Raw genomic sequence first — 18,671 nt, 5'->3', positions numbered from 1 at the left:
TCCGCTACCCTCCACTGGGAGATATGTTCACAGGGTCACAGCTGTCCCATTGCAGCTTCTCTGCTCAGTGGCTAATTGTGCTCATCCCAGCAGCATTTCCCATCACCCACTGAGTTGGACTTGTTTGTTCCCAAGTGGCAGCTGCCCTTGTGATTGCGATCGGTGTTTCATGTCCCGTGATCTTTTCCTCTGATGCAGCCTCAGGGAAGCCTACAGCAGGCACCACGGACGCAGGAGAGGCTGCGAAGATCCTGGCTGAAAAGAGACGACAGGCCCGGCTACAGAAGGAGCAGGAGGAGCAGGAACGGCTGGAGAAGGAAGAACAGGACAGGTATGGGGCTGCTCAGCGTTTCGGTGCCATCTCGTGTAAGAGGCTGTGGTAGAAAGAGCAACTCACCTTTCTTTCTAGGGTTTGACTATTGATAAAAACTGGGCAGAAGTACAGGTCTGCATGGCAGGTGTTCAGGAGACTGCATCTTCTACTATGTATAATTAACAGCAATGGAACATTGCCCTTTTAAGACTACCTGGAAACTCATAGCTCCTGGATCTAAATGTTACCAATGGCTTCCCATTCTCCCCTTAGACGCTAGGACCAGCGAGGCCTCGTAGAGCTATCAAGGGAGTTTTTTTAGCTTTGTTCATGGAATGAGATTCTCCCTGAAGGTAGGAGGTTCCAGAGGTAGAGATCTTGATTCTGCTTCCCAAATCATGTTTTTTCCTTAAATTATCCTAACTTGCACCCCCAGGTGAGAGGGAGGAAGGTTGACCAAAGGCCCCTAAGTGGGGTGGAAGCTGATGTCATTGTCCACAAGCAACAAGGTAGAGGGACTCCATTCCTGGAGCACAACAGAGGACATCATAGTAGTGGTCCTTAAATATGGGAGGGAGGTGTCGGAACCATCCGGGGAGTGCAGTGAAAATACACAGGCCTAGGCCTTACCCTGTTTCAATAGCTCACCAAAGTGTGAGAATCATTGTGTTGTTAGTACCAGGGCACTTTGGTCAAAGTACAGACAGTTCTGCCTTTTCTGATCTTTGTATTCAGAACACGTTGAAGGACAAGGTAGATTTTATCATTAAATTGATAAGGAAACTTTTAGGGTAATCACACGGTGCAGCCCAATATGTTGAGAGAATTAACTTGACAGAAAGCAAGCCATGCCACAGCACTTCAAGACTGGTACTGAATTTCGAGTGATAAATAATAGAATAGCCTTGATCCTTAAGTGACCTTGGCAAGTCCTTTGTGGTCTCTAATTACAGGTTTGCTGATTTATTTATTTATTTTTTAAGGCTGGGCAGTAGGTCTTAATTATCACTTCTTCAAATTCTGTACTTTTCTGATGATTTTCCCACCTCCAGCCTTCTGGTCAACAGTGACACATCTTTTTGTTGAGTGGTGTGTTTGGGCTGGTTTGAGGGGGCCATAGGATGTGTGAAGAGAGGTCACAGGAGGTAAAGATGAATCACAGGACCTCAGATGACAGGCCTTGGTGATTACAGGTTCTAAGCAGGTAGGTAACGTGATTGTGGCTATATGCTTAGGAAGGTGAAGTTCTTTACCTTCTAACAATCACCCTCTCTCTTACACTTCCCACACAGCCCAGCTCCTAAAAGGATTGATTATACTTGCTGTCTTTATTTCTTCGGCTCATATTCATACTTCACACTCACATTCCTCCTAATTGCCAGACTCCTAATCCATTTCTTTGTTGACTTTGACCTTGTCAGGCTTGCCCTTGCTTCTTTGGCCTCTCCTTCTTGGTCTCTTCTGTTCACCCAGTATCCTCTCACATGTTGCCTGGACTCTCAACCCTCAGTCCTTGGCCAGCTTCACCTGACAAGCCCTCCGTGAGCAGTGGTGCTCCCTCCTGTTCAGCAATTTTCCTCTGGCTTCAAAAGATTTGGGGCCCACATTTCACACAACGGTTTCCTGTTGAGCATTTGATGTGCTAAAGCAACTCTGCTCCCATCTCCCCTTCTATCCTCATTTTCCCTTTGCCTCATTTACCATCTGTTTCTGAAGCTAATTTCTTGTTTTGAAAACCTTCAGTACTTCCTGGTACAAGGGAGGCAGTAAATAACACATGCACACTGGTGACCTCTGACTCTGTGCCTGTGGCCCAGTCTCTTGCTGGGGCTGTGCTGTCCACTACCATAGCCTCTATTCCCATGCAGCTACCAAAATGCAAATGCACTAAAATTAAGTAAAATTCAGTTCCTGCATTTCTAGTGCTCAATAGCTACCTGGCTAGCAGCTACCATATTGGATAGCACAAATCTCTAGAACATTTCCCTCATCACAGAAAGTTCTCTTGGATAGCACTGGTCTGGAACCTAGAGGCCATATCCCAGCTGCCTTATGCTTTCATCTGAGTGTGTCCCATATGCATCTCAAATTCACCATGTCCAGAGCAGGTTAGGAGAGAAGGTGCTGAAGGATAGGGTGAGAACAGATCAAAGAAGTACAAGTTCAGGATGTTGAAGATTAAGCTTTTTTTTTTTTTTAATGAAAACTTTTAAGCACACAAGGGAGAGAGAATCGTGAAACCCACACCTTGTTCACAGATTTAGTAGTTCAAGGCTAAGCATGTGTCAGGGATGTGATGCAAGTTCAAGAGGGGCCATGAGCTGGAGGATGAGAGATGGGGGTCATTACACAAAGACCCTCACCTGTGGCTATTGACAGGGATAAGGGATGCATATGCTAAATCCTGAATGATGACTATGGTGCATAGTTTTTTGGTACTTTCTACCTGGTAAGGAAAAGGGATAGGTTTGGAGTAGATGACAGGAATTAAGACAGAGGAGTGATAGAACTGCACATGTCTTGTGAACTCCAGAGGGAACTTGGTGAAGATGGCAAGGGCAAGGGGGTGGGGCAGCCTGCAGCAGCAGGACATTGGAGAAATGACGAAATCCATGTTCTCTGGTTTCTTAAGCAGGTAGAGAAAGAATGTTTGTCCTTGCAGAGGATATTGAGGGACTCAGCTTCACATAAGAACCTAGTTTTCACCTACTTTGGGAGAAGCACACTATGGTTAATGGAGGGTATTTTGTCTGTAACAGGAGGGACAAGCAAGGGCTAATGGGCCTGTGGAGAGGAATGTGGATACATGATGGTGAGGATTAGGGAGACTTAGGGGCCAAGAGGATGTGTCACTTACTCTGTGTGTGTGTGTGTGTGTGTGTGTGTGTGTGCGTGCGCAGATGCATTGGGCACCTCTGAAGTCCTCATGGTAAAACAGAAGAAACAGAATGGCTTTTCAGATCCTGAAGATGAAGATAAAGATGAAGTAGCTTGTACATTAATTCATATACAGTGTACTGTTTGTGTATTAACTTCTTGGGGACAGTCAAACCGTCTCATCAAATGAGGGATAAGAACTAAAACAGTGCTCTGAATTAATCTTTGGATAAGTTTTGTTATTGACACACCCATTTTGATACTCTTGTGTTAGACATACTTGGTCTTTCCTTGAGGAATCTAAGAACTGGAGTTTCTTTCTGATTAGGCCCTGTAATGCTCTTGTCCAGAGTTGTCCAGAATGTTTGTTAATAATTTCAGTTGTTCCAGCACTGCTTTTAGGCACTGCAACTTTTGCTAATGTAGAATATGTTGTGCACTATTAGTCTTGGGCTAATGTCTTTCAGTATTTCTTTACCTTTTAAAATATTTCTTTGGTGATACATAGGCTAATCGCCTCCACAGTTCCTGCAAGATAGGAAGATATTCTTCTTAAGTCCTGATCTGGGGCAGAGGGGGAGGGAGAGAGAGAATCTTTTTTTTTTTTTTTTTTAACAATTTATTTATTTATTTGAGAGAGAAAGAGACCACGAGCCTGGGGAGGGGCAGGGGGAGAAGCAGATTTCCCGCAGAGCAGGGAGGGAGCCTGATGTAGGGCTCAATCCCAGGACCCTGGGATCATGACCTGAGCTGAAGGCAGACGCTTAACCAACTGAGCCACCCAGGTGCCTCAGGTGCAGTCTTGCCCGTATGTCACATTGCCATTCAGTAACATACTGTAAGATGAGTATGATTACTTACATTTTTTTATGGATGAGGAAAGTGACACACTTGTGAACAGGAAGAATGTTAGAAATGTAAAAACAAGCAGTTAGACTTTATAGGGTTTTCCCTCACTGCTTAGAGCTCTTTATCATTCTATTATCAACCATTCATCTGTGGATGAAAAATTTCTAAATGTCATTTAATTTTCATATAGCAAAGAATAAAAGATAAAAGAGGTTTTTTAACACTTCATTTTTTTAAAAGATTTATTTACTTATTTTAGAGAGCATGAATGGGGAGCGGGGCGGAGGGAGAGGGTGAGAGAGAATTGCGAGCAGACTCCCCGCTTAGTGTGGGGCTCAATCTCACGATCCTGAGATCATGACCTGGGCTGAAATCAAGAGTTGGATGCTTAACTGACTGAGCCACCCAGGCACCCAAAGCTAAAAGAGATTTTTAAAGATTGGTAAAACAAATGAGAAATAGATGTTTTAATTTCTATATTAAATATAAGGGTTCTGTTGAGCATTTTCTTCCACTTGCTGCTTCAGAAGTCACGTAGCAATTGGAACCCAAAGTGAACTTTTTGAGCTCATAGTCTCTGCTCTTAAATTGCTGACTGGCACCGTTGTAGCCATCGAGACACTTGTAGGGTTTTTTTTTCAGCTCCAATTAGTTTTAAATATTTATTTCACTTAGTTTTTAAAAGAATTGTCATTAAGTAAGAATGATGGGGCTGTGGTCATTTGTAGGTTGACTAGGGAACATTTGTGTCTTCATTACGGTATGTTCACAAGTCAGTACATCATTACTCTTTGTCTTAACAGAATTTATATATATATATATATATATATATATATATATATATATATATATCTTGGTAAATGTATAGACTGAAGTGGCTTTCTGGGAAGGATGAGTCATTTTCTTGAGTGGATACTAATTCAAGTGCACATATCTGTGACTGTGTTGTACCTTACGCTCCCTGTCAACACACAGTTCTTTGGCACTTTGCCTTTTGAGAATGTCATCATCTCCTAACAACAGTTATGTTCTCAAAAGGCTGGAGAGAGAGGAATTGAAAAGAAAGGCAGAGGAGGAAAGACTTCGCCTAGAAGAGGAAGCCCGTAAGCAGGAAGAGGAAAAGAAGCGGCAGGAAGAGGAAGAAAAAAGAAAGGCAGAAGAGGAGGCTAAGAGAAAGGCCAAGGAGGAGCTGTTATTAAAAGAAGAGCAAGAAAAGGAAAAACAAGAAAAAGAAAAGCAAGAAAAGGAAAAACAAGAAAAAGAAAAGCAAGAAAAAGTCATGATTGAAAAGCAGGTACTGTATGAGTCTTCATATGGACTTTCCTTATGGGCTTTAGTTAATACTAGGTAAAATGAATTAAATTTGAATGACTCATAATATTTACTTGAAGTTTTTTCTTTAACTGGGCTGGTTATTAAGTATGAGTTACTTTGGGCAATAAAAGTGAAGTTTATAGTGTTTGCAGTATGTCAGTTCACATTCCCCAACATGTAGACCCTAGGATGAGAATTTGGGTGCCGATAGTTTATTTGGGATAAGATCCCAGGAAGCTGGTAGGGAAGTGAGAGGAAATCCCATATAAGTGAACTGATTAGTAGCTTATTGTGGACCACTGGGAGTTAGTCCCTTTGGATTCTCTAAGAGACTGTGCAGTATGCCTTAGAATTGTCCCCCTGAGGGGTGAGGAAACTGGATTATTTATCTGTGAACTCCTCCCTATCATGGTTGTAGGTCATTACTTGGGGAATTAAGTTTCTGAAACTCCTGGGGTGCCTGGGTGGCTCATTTGTTTGGGCATCCAACTCTTGATTCCGGCTCCAGTTGTGGTCTTGTGCTCATGGGATCGAGCCCCACATCAGGCTCCACGCTCAGTGTGGAGTCTGCTTGGGATTCTTTACCTTTTCGTCTCCCTCCCCCTTTGCCCCCCCTCCACCACTTGCATTTGTGCATGCATGCTCTCTCTAATAAATAAATAAAATCTTGAAAAGAAAAAAACAAAAGTTTCTGAAACTCTTGGCCAGATGCACATGGCTAGAAACTGCCCTCAGACACAGAAAGACTTTGGCAGGCAGTATGGGAACGATCTGCAGGTAATTTGCATGGTGGACTGAGGGTATATGGGTGAGGCCTGGCCATGTCTGCTGTGTCATAGAGCAAGCCGTGTAAATCCACACTGAATATTGAAACAACATCCACTTTGAGGTAGATGATAAAGTGGAAGGACATGTGCATATCCCAAGGAATCCCACTACACTGTTTTCTCAGCTTAGTAAAGTCTGTGCCTTGGTTTTCCTGTTTCTGTCAGAAGGAAGTGGCAGAAGCAAAGGCCCAGGAGGCAGCTAAACAGATGCGTCTAGAAAGAGAACAGATCATGCTGCAGATTGAGCAGGAGCGACTGGAGAGGAAGAAGGTAAGAGCTAAGGATCAGGAGGAGTTAAGGTGAGGCAAGAACAGGAAATGAATCTAGTTCTGTTCTGTAGTTTTTGGGTAGAGTGATCTTAAAATTATCTAATTAGGTCAAGTTTGTTGGTAGTGCTGTTCAAATCTTCTGTATTTCCATTGGTTTTCTGTCATCTTGTTCTGTTAGTAACTGAGAGAAGAGTGTTGAAAGCTCTATTTGTGATTATGGATTTATCCATTTCTTTTGTTTTATATGTTTTTGAAGCTCTGCTGTTAGGTGAATACATATTTCAGATTATTAAATTTTCGTGTTGAATTGACCCCTTTATCACTAATATATGTTTATCTCCAGGAATAATTGTCTTAAAGTCCACTTTGTCAGACTTTTTATGGTTAGTGTCTACATGGTAAATATTTTTCCATCCTTTTACTTTGAACCTATGTGTGTCCTTGTAAGTATGTCTCTTGTAAACAGCATATAGTTAGGGCTTGTTATTTTAATCCAATTTCACAGTCTTTGTCTTTTCATTGGAGTATTTCATCCATTTACATTTAACGTGATTAGGGATAAAGTTGGGTTTAAGGAGGCTGATGATAAAGTTCCATTCCCAAGGTGTCCTAGATCCAGCCCAGGCTTTGTACTACTTTAGGCCTGAGAGCTAGGAGACCAATCTCTGGCCTCCCCTCCTGACCTGCACCTCAGCTTCACTTTCTCTAGGGTGGTCCTCTAGAATGGCAAGTGGTGATTTGTTGATTTTTAGGTAACCTACAGAGAGGAAGGAAAAAGATGGGATCTAAACTGTTGATTCTAGATACTAGTTCACTTCTCAAGCATTTGACCTTGTTCATAGGGCAGAGGTGTATATCTGCAAAACCAATGGAAAACTTTTCTGTACTCATTATCCTCTACTAATGTTTCTCTTTTATAAGTTTTCTGACCTATGAATTTGCATATAGACCCAGCTGCTTTTATATGTATTTGGTATTATAGTCCTCTTACCTGATTCTTTTTGGTTTCCAGAGAATTGATGAAATCATGAAGAGAACAAGGAAGAGTGATGTGTCTCTAGAAGTGAAGGTAGGTGTTCAGAGTGTCATTTTAGCAGTTTATGGACTGAGGAGAAAAGAATGGCACAGTATATTCAGTGGAATTGTAGGTCTTGGAGAGGAACAGCCAGAAAAACTGAATTCTTCCTACTTTGTTCCTGACTAGATTAAGGAGGCTGTACGTACCTGGAAGGGAAGAGAAGTTTAAGAGGAGTTTCAGAGACTGGGTGATAATGAAAAATTTCCTCCGAGAGGTAGGGGTAGGGATGCAGAGAGAGGCACAGTAGTCCCTGAATAAAACAGAAAATGGTGGGGCGCCTGGGTGGCTCAGTCATTAAGCGTCTGCCTTCGGCTCGGGTCATGGTCCCAGGGTCCTGGTATCAAGCCCCACATCGGGCTCCCTGCTCCAGGGAAGCCTGCTTCTCCCTCTCCCACTCCCCCTGCTTATGTTCCCTCTCTCTCCGTGTCTCTCTCTGTCAAATAAATAAATAAAATCTTTAAAAAAAAAACAGAAAATGGTGACATATTAATAAGGGAAACACAGCTGATTTGTAATAAACTCAAAAGATTCCAGGAATTACCATGGAACAGGCAGATGGCTCAGCACAGTTCCAAATATCCTTTGATGCTTTTCAGAAGCACTTGTCTTTCTGTGTAAAGTCATCTTTCCCTGTATTTGTTTTCAGAAAGAAGAGCCAAAGGTGGAGCTTCAGTCTGCTGTGTGTGTAGAAAAAGAGACAAAACCAGCTGTCCTGAACAAAATAGGTGAGTGTGAGAACTGGTTCTCTCGTTCTTCCTTTCAGCAGGTAGAGGCTCATAACACTTCCTGCGGAGGACAAACACCCATGGGTTTTAAGAGCATTACTGCTGGAAGGGGACTGTGTAGTTTCCCTTCTGGTGGAGTCTCCCATCTCTACCACATGTCTGTCAGCTCCATTCAGAAGGTGGTACTCTAATAGTCCCAGCACAGAAAGCTGGCCACCTCCTGGCCCATGCTATTTTCCAGGGAGACAGCTGGTCAGGTTCTATTCAGAACTGACTCTGCTATTCTACAGTGGTTTCTCCTACCTTCCAGACTTCCAGGCAGTCCAGCTCTTCTCTCTCGAGTATACTTAAAACTCCTTAGATGTGAATATATCATGGCAACCAAAGTCAGAAGGGCGTGTCCATCTCAGAGGCATTTTACATCTCTCCTTTGCCTTGGGGCTCAAGAAAACACTATACAGAGCCTGGGGACCTGCACAGTATAAGACCCCAAGCCTCCTGGGTGGGTCAGGAGCCCTGCACAGACACTGATGATGTCATTAGTCTTCTTTTCCCTGTGTGAAGGTGATGACATGGGTTTTGTGGGGGGTTTTTTGTTTTTTGTTTCTTGTTTTTTGCAAAAGATGTTGCACTGTTGGTAAAGCAGAGGATTAAATTAATTGCCTCAATATATATTTCCTCTGTTATTTCATTGTTCTGGATATTTTATGGTTAACAGAATGATTTTGTCTTCTCAATCAGAAATAAATGGATTAAACACTTGCCAGGAAGTTAATGGTATGGGGCGTACTGCCCCAGAAACTTTTCCTCGAGACATTTTCTCTAATGGGCTTAAACCAGTTGGGGGACTTGTTCATCTGGACACCCTTGATGGGAAATCAAACAGTCTGGATGATTCAACTGAAGAGGTTCAGTCTATGGATGTGAGGTAAGTTGATTTATTTTGCATATGAGCCTCATCTCTTCTCCAAACACCTCCACTGCCTCTTCATTGATTTTTTTCATCTTTTATACACCTGAATTAACTTAAGTAGGTTCCATTGGCATTGGAAAGCTATCAGTGGTTTATTAGTGTCTTAGGTCGGTTCCTTAGAAGTAGAGCCTGGGAGGGGTGCCTGGGTGGCTCAGTGGGTTGAGCGTCCAACTCTTGGTTTCGGCTCAGTTCACGATCTCACGGGTCATGGAATTGAGCCCCATGTCCGGCTCTGTGCTCAGCAGGGAGTCTGCTTGAAGATTCTCGCCCTCTGCCTCTCCCCGACTTGTGCATGCATATGTGTGTGTGTGTGTATGTGCGTGCGCGTGTGCATGTGCTCTCTCTCTCTCTCAAATAAATAAATATTAAAAAAAGAAGTAGAGCCTGGGATAGGTATTCTAAGGCATGGGATTTATAGGGAAAGAGTTCTCTGGAGCAAGTGGAGGATGGGAAGCAGGATGGGGCAGGGGAAGTCACTAAACAAGGATTATTTCAGCTGATCCTATGGGAGCTCTGGAGGATGAATTTCTACCAGAGAATGGTCAGATTAAGGGAGGCAGCCTTTGTGCCACTGTATCCATCAGTCATTGAGTGTGGTCACCCAAGGTGGGGGATGCAGGTCTAACTACTGTGGGCATAGGGCTCCTGTCAGCCAAAGGCAGTTGTTCAGAGAAAGGGTGGCAGCTATTAGCAGCCTGCTCTCTCTGCAGCTGGAAGACGGCTATTAGCAGCCTGCTCTCTCTGCAGCTGGAAGATGGCTGCACCTATAGCCAAAGGGGATCTGAGTGGAACACCAACAGGACTCACTGTATCCAGTGTCTTATGTTAAATAAACTTGTCATTGGGGACTTGATAAGGAATCTAATTTGCTCTCAGGTGCTAAAATCTTTTTTTTTTTTTTTTTTTTTTTTTTAAAGATTTTATTTATTTATTTGAGAGAGAGAGAATGAGAGAGAGCACATGAGAGGGGGGCAGGGTCAGAGGGAGAAGCAGACTCCCCGCCGAGCAGGGAGCCCGATGCGGGACTCGATCCAGGGACTCCAGGATCATGACCTGAGCCGAAGGCAGTCGCTTAACCAACTGAGCCACCCAGGCGCCCTCAGGTGCTAAAATCTTAAGGAATTCTTAAACTAGTGTGTTTGTAGATGATATCACCTGGCAAATTAATCCCAATCAAAAGGAGAACTCAGCATGTGGTTGGGGCAGAAACACTGGAAAGAGAGAGCCTTGGGCAGGGCAGTTGAGTGGGGGCAGCAGTCTGAGTCCGGAGGCAGTGACAGTGTTTTGCAAAAGTTCTGTCAGAGCTCCAGCTGGCCAGAGCTTACCCTTCTCTCCTTGGCTGTGAATTCTCAGCTTCGTCTGGGGAGGAGGGTATTTCCTAGGGCACAGTGATTGTAAATATCCCAGCTTGTGCATCCTGGCCTTGAGCCAGATATGTAAAAACCCAGGGTTCAGCACCCCGTCACCAGTAGAGCAAATTCCACAGACAGCCCTTGCCTCCATCGTCGGTCTCCTCAGCCCCCAGGGCAAAACAGCTGAGGCATCTTAAACATTAAGGCAACATCTATGCCCCCACCCCATGTTGAGCCTACCTCTGCTTATTCTTTATATCTCTGGGAGTGGGGTAGGGGATAAGACAGCACCCGCCCGGGTTTAAGAAAGCGAAGGGGCTTTGTATGTGCTCCGAGTTCTCCTGTGGCCACCTCTGCATTTAGAGAGAGATGACTCCTGGAGGTTGTGTCCGAGCTTGTGGAATTTTCTCCTCACGCTCTGACCAGCTGTTTAAACCCAGGGAAAGGAGGCAAGGTAAGGTGGAGATGGGGTGGGTGTTTCTGCTGATGGGGCAGTTTTCCCAGGCTCCAGCCACCAGAAGTGGTGTTAGGTCTTCTCCTGCCCCTTAACTAGGCTGAGTATGAGGGAGATGGATTTTCTGAGTTTCTTCAGTTCAGCTGGTTTTTGTAGATTCTTCTCTCAGATCTTATCAAGGAAGAAAAGAACAGTCAAACCTGGCAACAGCCCTACTCTGGCTGTTAAGAAAGACTCCGAGTGATGGGACCTCACATGCCAGCCCACCACTCATCTGAGCTAGGCCTGTGGTTGACACAGCTGTGAAACTCCTTCTTCCATCTCTAGGTTGAAGAGAGAGAGAGCCAGGCCTGCTGGGCAGGAGTTGGATAAGTCAGGGTGGAGTGGGGCCTCACTTTAGAGAGGGAACATGGGAGAGATTTGCTCTGCAGGTGACTGGGTGGATGGTGGGGTCCTTATTAACAATGGCTCCCTGGGGCGCCTGGGTGGCTCAGTCGTTAAGCGTCTGCCTTCGGCTCAGGTCATGATCCCAGGGTCCTGGGATCGAGCCTCGCGTCGGGCTCCCCGCTCCGCGGGAAGCCTGCTTCTCCCTCTCCCACTCCCCCTGCTTGTGTTCCCTCTCTTGCTGTGTCTCTCTCTGTCAAATAAATAAGTAAAATCTTTAAAAAAAAAAAAATGGCTCCCATCTAAACTGAACACTTACTGCAGGTGGCTCTACACAGACTTCCTAGGTATGATCACATCACGGTCAGAGGAGCCCTGGTAGGGAGAAATGATTATTCACCCCATTGTACAGCAGAAGAAACTGAAGCCAGGGGAGAAAAAGCAGCTCGTCCAAAGTGGCACTGCAAAAGAAAAGTGGCACCAGGAGCCCCAGTGCTGACTAGGGCCCTTCCTCAGTTCAGTTTTAACTTCTAGCATTTGCTTTCTATTTGGTTTTCCCATTTTGAAGGTTTTGGAAGTGGTTGGCTTCTCTGCAGTGCTGGTGCCTTTGGTTTTTATTTTCTTTCTTCCTGTGGACAGTGTGAACTTGGCCTTCACAGCCCTGCTCAGTCTACTTCCCTTGTTCTCCTCCATGGGGGCCTTGTGTCTATCAGTGTCTCAGAGTTGAACTAACTTGTATTTTGTGTAGTATGTTTCACACCAGCTCTGGCTTTAAATGCATCTTCTCTAGAAGAGTAATATAACCAAATATTGCAAATAGAATTAATTTTTGCCTCTTTCTCTCTCTCTACCTCTCTCCTTCTCTTCCCCTCCCCACATTCCAGTCCTGTTTCAAAGGAAGAGCTTATCTCCATCCCAGAATTTTCACCAGTAAGTGAAATGATTCCTGGGGTGTCTCTGGACCAAAATGGAACTGGTAATGCCCGAGCACTTCAAGATCTCTTAGATTTCACCGGCCCCCCCATGTACCCTAAGCGATCCAGTGAAAATCTCAGCCTGGATGATTGTAACAAAAACCTGATTGAAGGATTTAACAGTCCTGGCCAAGAAAATACTCTGAACACCTTCTGTTGACAAATACATCTCTTTAATGAAAGGTATAGTACAGTCTTTTGATTATAGTCTAAATTTATACCTCTCCAACTGGGGTTTGTGAAGGTGGGATAAACATCACTCAGTCTCTTGGATGGTCAGTTTTATTTGAAAAGTACAAACGTGAACATGAATACGGGTGTCACCCGTTTTTCAAAAGTTCTGCACTAGGCCAAATGTAGTTTACAAAAGACCTACATTAGTATCTGTTTATATTAACTGAAAGTAATCCAAAGAGGGTTTCACTCTTACAAAAAAAAAAAAATGTGAAAATAGTATTCAGTGTTCGTCTTGGAACCAGCTGTTACAGAAGCTTGAGAGTAGTGAGAGTAGCTCCGCCAAGCTCCTTCCTGAGAACTGCACTCAATTCAGCTGCCATAGCTTTGCACTGTCTGTGAGCATCTGTGCTTTATCTCCATTTATTTTGCACATCCATTGGCAAGATGTGTCCTAAAGTGTCAGAAAAGCCTAAGAGGTTATTTTTGAGCCTGGAAATGCTCAAAAATTTTTTCATGTAAGTTAGTGGTAATTGCTTCTTCACCTTATGCCATTACAGAAGGTTTCATAGGAAGGTTCTTTCAGATGGGAAAACCTGCAACACATACACAGTAATTGAGATGGATTTCAAGTAAATCCTTTGTATGAGAGTCTTCACTGCCACACTCCACCGTGCCCGCCCCTGCTGTTCGGGGTTTGTGGATGGGTGTGTGTGTTGAGAAGCACTGCCTAAAGTTTGACCAGCCATCTGTCTGCAGTAGCACCATTTTTAGAGGCAAAGAGAGAATGCTGTAATAGTGGTACAAGGTGGGTTTGGTTTTGTTTTGTTTTAGATTTTTTATTTATTTGACAGAGAGAAGGGGAGAGAGGGAGAGAGCAAGCACAAGCAGGGGAAGCAGCAGGCAGGAAAGAAGCAGGCTCCCTGCTGAGCAAGGAGCCTGATGTGGGGCTCGATCCCAGGACCCTGGGATCATGACCTGTGCCGAAGACAGATGCTTAACCGACTGAGCCACCCAGGCGCCCCACAAGGTGGTATTAATAAAATGAATGTCTCCCCTAGTTTTACTCAGTGACATTCCACGTTCTGTCTACAGTCATTTATATACAGTGATGAGCATTGGGCCAAATGATTTGCTGTTCTATTGACCCATCTTTTAAAGCAAACATTTATTCTTGGATCACACCTGAGGCAGTGGAGGAATGGAGAACTGAAGTTTGTGTCCCAAAGCTTTTGTTCCCCGCCTTTGGCCTTTTTTATAGCCAAAATGGGTTATAAACACTCTGCATTTGTGTGACTTAGTTATACATACCTCACATTGGATTTACTTCAGTTTGGGGCTTACTTGTTTTTGATGATGAAAACATAATTAGAATCTATCATCAAATCCTTTCATAACTTAATTCCAATTGTCCTCCCACTTTAGACTCTTCAAAACATTTTTTTAAAAGATTTTATTTATTTGACAGAGAGAGAGATAGCGAGAGAGGGAACACAAGCAGGGGGAGTGGGAGAGGGAGAGGCAGGCTTCCCACTGAGCAGGGAGCCTGACACGGGGTTCGATCCCAGGACCCTGGGATCATGACCTGAGCTGAAGGCAGACGCTTAATGACTGAGCCACCCAGGCGCCCCTCTTCAAAACATTTTTATATTCTCAGCACACTCTCACTTTCTTTTTTAAAAATTTTATTTTATTTAAATTCAACTAATTAACATATATATCATTAGTTTCAGAGGTGGAGTTCAGTAATTCATCATTTGCATATAACACCCAGTGCTCATTACATCACATGCCCTCCTTAATGCCCATCCCCCAGTTACCCCAATCCCCCACCCACCTCCCTTCCAGCAACCCTCAGTTTGTTTCCTAGAGTTAAATGTCTCTTATGCTCCACTCCTATAACACAACTTCAATGCCTGATATGATATAGTCCAACCTTTCTGTTTCTCAAATGAGGAAACATGGGGTTCCTGGCTGGCTCAGTGAGTAGAGCATGCAGCTCTTGATCATGGGGTTGTGAGTTCAAGCCCCATGTTGGGCATAGAGCCTACTAAAAAGAATATTAAAGTCTATTTTGGGGCACCTGCCTGGGTCAGTCGGAGGAGCATGAGACTCTTGATCTCAGGGAGTTTGAGCCCCATGTTGGGTGCAGAGATTACTTAAGTAAAATCAAATGAGGAAACAGGTTGGGGAGGCCACACGACCAAGGTCACTGTATTTTGTGTACATCTTCCTGTGCTCAGCTTTTGGCTGTAGACAGTGCATCTCTTCTCTTGACTCTTGGGAAAGAAGTTGTGGCCCTTTCACACATGAAAGGGAATGCATGGCAGGTAATTTTTGGAATAAACCATGTCCCTAGAGAGTATTATGCTAAGTGAAATAAGCCAGCAAGAGAAAGACAAATACCATATGATTTCATTCATATGTGGAATTTGAGAAATACAACAAACGAGCAAAAGGGAAAAAAAAAAGAGGCAAACCAAGAAACAGACTCTATTTTTTATTGTTATGTTAACCACCATACATTACATCATTAGTTTTTGATGCAGTGTTCCATGATTCATTGTTTGTGCATAACACCCAGTGCTCCATTCAGTACGTGCCCTCTTTAATACCCATCACCAGGCTAACCCATCCTCCCACCCCCCTCCCCTCTAGAACCCTCAGTTTGTTTCTCAGAGTCCATAGTCTCTCATGGTTCGTCTCCCCCTCCGATTCCCCCCTCCTTCGTTTTTCCCTTCCTTCTCCTAATGTCCTTCATGCTATCGAAACAGACTCTGAACTCTAGAGAACAAACTGATGGTTACCAGAAGACAGGTGGGTGGGGGGGATGGGTGAGACAGGTGATGGGGATGAAAGAGGGCCCTCGTGCTGATGAGCACAGGGTGATGTAAGGAAGTGTTGAATCACTATATTGTACACCTGAAACTAACAGTACACTGTATGTTAACTGAATTAAAAACTTTAAAAAGAATGGGATAGAAATAAACATATATAAGCATGTGTTTTGTTAGTTGTTTGTTTTGACTGCATTTGGCTTCTTAAATAAGTTGTCTTCTGAAATCTTAAAATGTGTTGGGGGGTTTTTGTTGTCCTAATGGCTGGGGGGCAGCACTGCCATTTAGAAGGCAGAGTTCGGGACATTAAGCATCCTGCAGGTTTTAGGACAGTCCCACCCAAAGAGAATTTGGCCACTTAATAGAATAGTCCTACCCAAAATGCTGTAGCACCTCAGTTGAAACATACTTTATGAGCCAAGGAAAATATAATTACCAAGAAGGTAGAAAGTCCCAGAGAGTGTGATCATTTTAGTGAGGGAGAATAGGTACAATGTGGTCTCTTCATTGATTTCACGTGGTTTTGTTTTTGAATTGACACAGGTGGTGTTTGGAGAACCCATGAAGCTGCTGGTAGTCAAATCCAAGCTGCTGGTCCTCTGAAGAAGCTTCTGTTGTCCTAAATCCCTGGATTCCAAATTATTAGATCAAATGTAACTGTATATTCCTAGTTAGTATGTCAAACACTGGCCACTCTTGATAGAAACCTTGAAACATTGGCCTTGTTGGGCTTTAGCAAAGTTTCATGTTACAGTTCTATTTATGAGCTTCAGCTGCTGATAAAGCACTTCCTGTACTACTTTATTATCATAGTGATCCCCTGAATAGCCCAGGTGATTCTGTGTTGGAAATTCACCTTACAACTGTTCTTATTCCCAAAGTTGGAGTACATAAACATGTAGATGTCTTTTCCTATAAATATTCTAGACATTAACCCAGACTCTACTTAAACATATATACTGAACTTGGGCTGCTTATCTCCTTGTCTGTGTTTAGAAGAAATTCCAGAGGGTTTTCCCCCTTCTCTGGGGTTTCTTTGTTGGAAGTTACTATCAAGAAGCTTTTTTTAAATATATTAAGCTTAACTACCTGTAAAATGTGTTGCCCCACATTACTCCTTGGGGACCTACCAGAATAAGTCTGGTTGATTATGGAAACAAGCACTGCGGACTGATTTCTGTTCACTTATGCATTTTCTTATAGACGTGGGCACCTCAGTCTAGCAAGGATCTTGTCATTGTTGCACCTTAAAAAATCTCCAAGCCATTGAGTGGCTTTTGGACCGAAGGAAGTTTGAATGAATTGTGTTGTCTCATGCACAGGTGGTTGGTTTTCATGTTGTTGCTATTGCTTTTCTCTTGGATCTTGGGGCCCTTGTTTGTTTGCTCCTGTGTTTGCTCAACTCTGATGAAGCCAGGCACAAGTGAAAATGATAGTGCTCTGGAACAAGGGGGCCCTGAACTGGACCCAATATATCACTTTGACTTCAACATAAAAACATCTGAGCGGGGGACAAATGACACTAGAATGTATACTCCACGTGTTTCATGCACATTTTCAAGACACATATAATAATGTGTTTTCTTAATTTTATTTCTTGTGGTGAAATGTGACTTTCAAATTAAAATGACCTTCTTTGAAACTTTTTTTTGACTTGTACGATAAAGCGTTTGGAAAGATCCATAATTTTGACTGAGGTTTGCAACCAGGAGATAAAAAGACGTCTCAATAGTAATCTTGTTCATGTGCTTTTAAAACCAGCTACAGTTTAAGACTTTATTAGTTATGGAAACTGTGTATGTTTGTGTATGTGTATATATTAAATAAAATACATGCCTCCAGTAATGCAGTGCCATTGATCTTGATGCATATCAGGGGAAAATCCCTTTTATGACAAGCACACAGAAAATGATAGCATGGTCTGACTTTCAAAAAATGCCTCACCATCTTTCTTACAGCTTTATTTTGCTAAATGTCTGTTTTGTTGTGATCTGTTGTACCTCACAGCACCATTGTGACCATGGTGATGCCTCATTTGCATGATGTGTATGTTGTGTTTAACGTGAAACACATTTTCATTGAAGAGTCTGATGACTTGCTAGTGTTTTGTTTGTTTCTGTAGGCTCAGTGAAGAAATGTTCTGAAACCAAATCACATTTTTAAAAACCTATGTGGAGAAAAACCAAAAATCCTGTGTTGGTGTCCTTTCCTTGTCAAACTCATTAAAATTTCTCTGTTGTCGGTTCCAAGTGCAGCCAACTGTGGAAATAAGCTTAAGTGATGAGCTGTCCCCAGGACATGATGAACTTCTAGGTACAGTAAAGTTGCTGTACTTTCATACCACTGATGTAGGCAATTCTAGCTAGCTAAGATGCGGTTAACCTTAGTGTAATCCACAAAAACATTCCACATAGCAATCTGGCATTTAAACAGAATTATAGTGGGTATGGTGACCCTTATTTTCCAGTAAGCTAAAACCCAGACCAGCTTTTTTTTTTTTTTGTATCTGATTCACGGCTTGTCTATATAGCCTGGGAGACAGTACCAGCCAAGACCAAGAGCCAGGAGGGCAGAACAGGAATGGGAATGTTGGAACCCTCATGATAACTTTCTGGGCTGCCGTCTCTGAAGCCAGGGATCCAGTCAATGCAGCCCACCTCAGCTCTGCTGACAAAACCTCTGTTGAGTGCACAGGAGTGGACATTCTCTTTCCCTATGCTGGTCCTTGACAGTGGCATTACAAGTAGCTTCTGTCATCTTGAGCCCTGGCCACAGGTCGTGGTGGTGGCCAGTCACTCCTAAGAGCAATTTTTATTTTATGAACATTCTAAATTTTTCTTAGTATGTACAGGTTTTCTACTAGTCAAATAATTTGTAAACTAAATTTGGAAAGCAAATGTAAAGAACTATTTTGTTTCTAGAGGTGCATTGGGGCACATTACCCATTACTTTGGGGCACAACACAGAGTGACCTCCATCCCCACTCTTCAGTATTGTTCAAGAAACACAATTATGTGAGAAAGTAGAGTGAGAATGCTTAGAAACGGAAAAGAGAAGCCTTTACAGATAGTGTTTGGGGGCGGGGCAGACCCAAAGAGAAACAAGTGAAAAACTCTTACAATATTTTCACAGGTGAGCCAACTACTAAAGAAAAATAAGTAGTTTTCTTACACATTAACAATAGGAAATTGATGCAAAGAAAACTCAGAAAATTCCTGGAAATAACAAGCTATATCTAAAACTTGATTGGGGGACATTAGATGTGAATGGA

At 43.2% G+C, this 18,671-nt stretch overlaps 1 protein-coding gene across 7 annotated transcripts in view; it reads left to right on the top strand.

The window, feature by feature from the left end:
• The window catches only part of MAP7D2 (MAP7 domain containing 2), a 110,631-nt gene extending 92,434 nt beyond the window's left edge, over positions 1-18,197 (top strand). For 4 of the 7 annotated variants that reach the window (XM_032389536.1, XM_032389533.1, XM_032389538.1 and 1 more), the window contains 8 exons: positions 199-331; positions 5,078-5,333; positions 6,346-6,450; positions 7,462-7,518; positions 8,174-8,252; positions 8,994-9,180; positions 12,300-12,572; positions 15,944-18,197. In XM_032389536.1, the coding sequence (XP_032245427.1) occupies positions 199-331; positions 5,078-5,333; positions 6,346-6,450; positions 7,462-7,518; positions 8,174-8,252; positions 8,994-9,180; positions 12,300-12,549 (1,067 nt within the window). In that variant the 3' untranslated portion in view covers positions 12,550-12,572; positions 15,944-18,197. The remainder of the gene's footprint in view (positions 1-198; positions 332-5,077; positions 5,334-6,345; positions 6,451-7,461; positions 7,519-8,173; positions 8,253-8,993; positions 9,181-12,299; positions 12,573-15,943) is intronic. The other 3 variants (XM_032389537.1, XM_032389535.1, XM_032389534.1) reach the window with 1 other exon arrangement.
• Positions 18,198-18,671: the final 474 nt, after the last annotated feature.

Source organism: Phoca vitulina, unplaced genomic scaffold (assembly GCF_004348235.1).
Source record: "Phoca vitulina isolate PV1807 unplaced genomic scaffold, GSC_HSeal_1.0 scaffold55, whole genome shotgun sequence".
NCBI lineage: Eukaryota > Metazoa > Chordata > Mammalia > Carnivora > Phocidae > Phoca > Phoca vitulina.
Note: the sequence above shows the minus strand (reverse complement) of the source record. Positions and strands in the feature narration are given on the sequence as shown.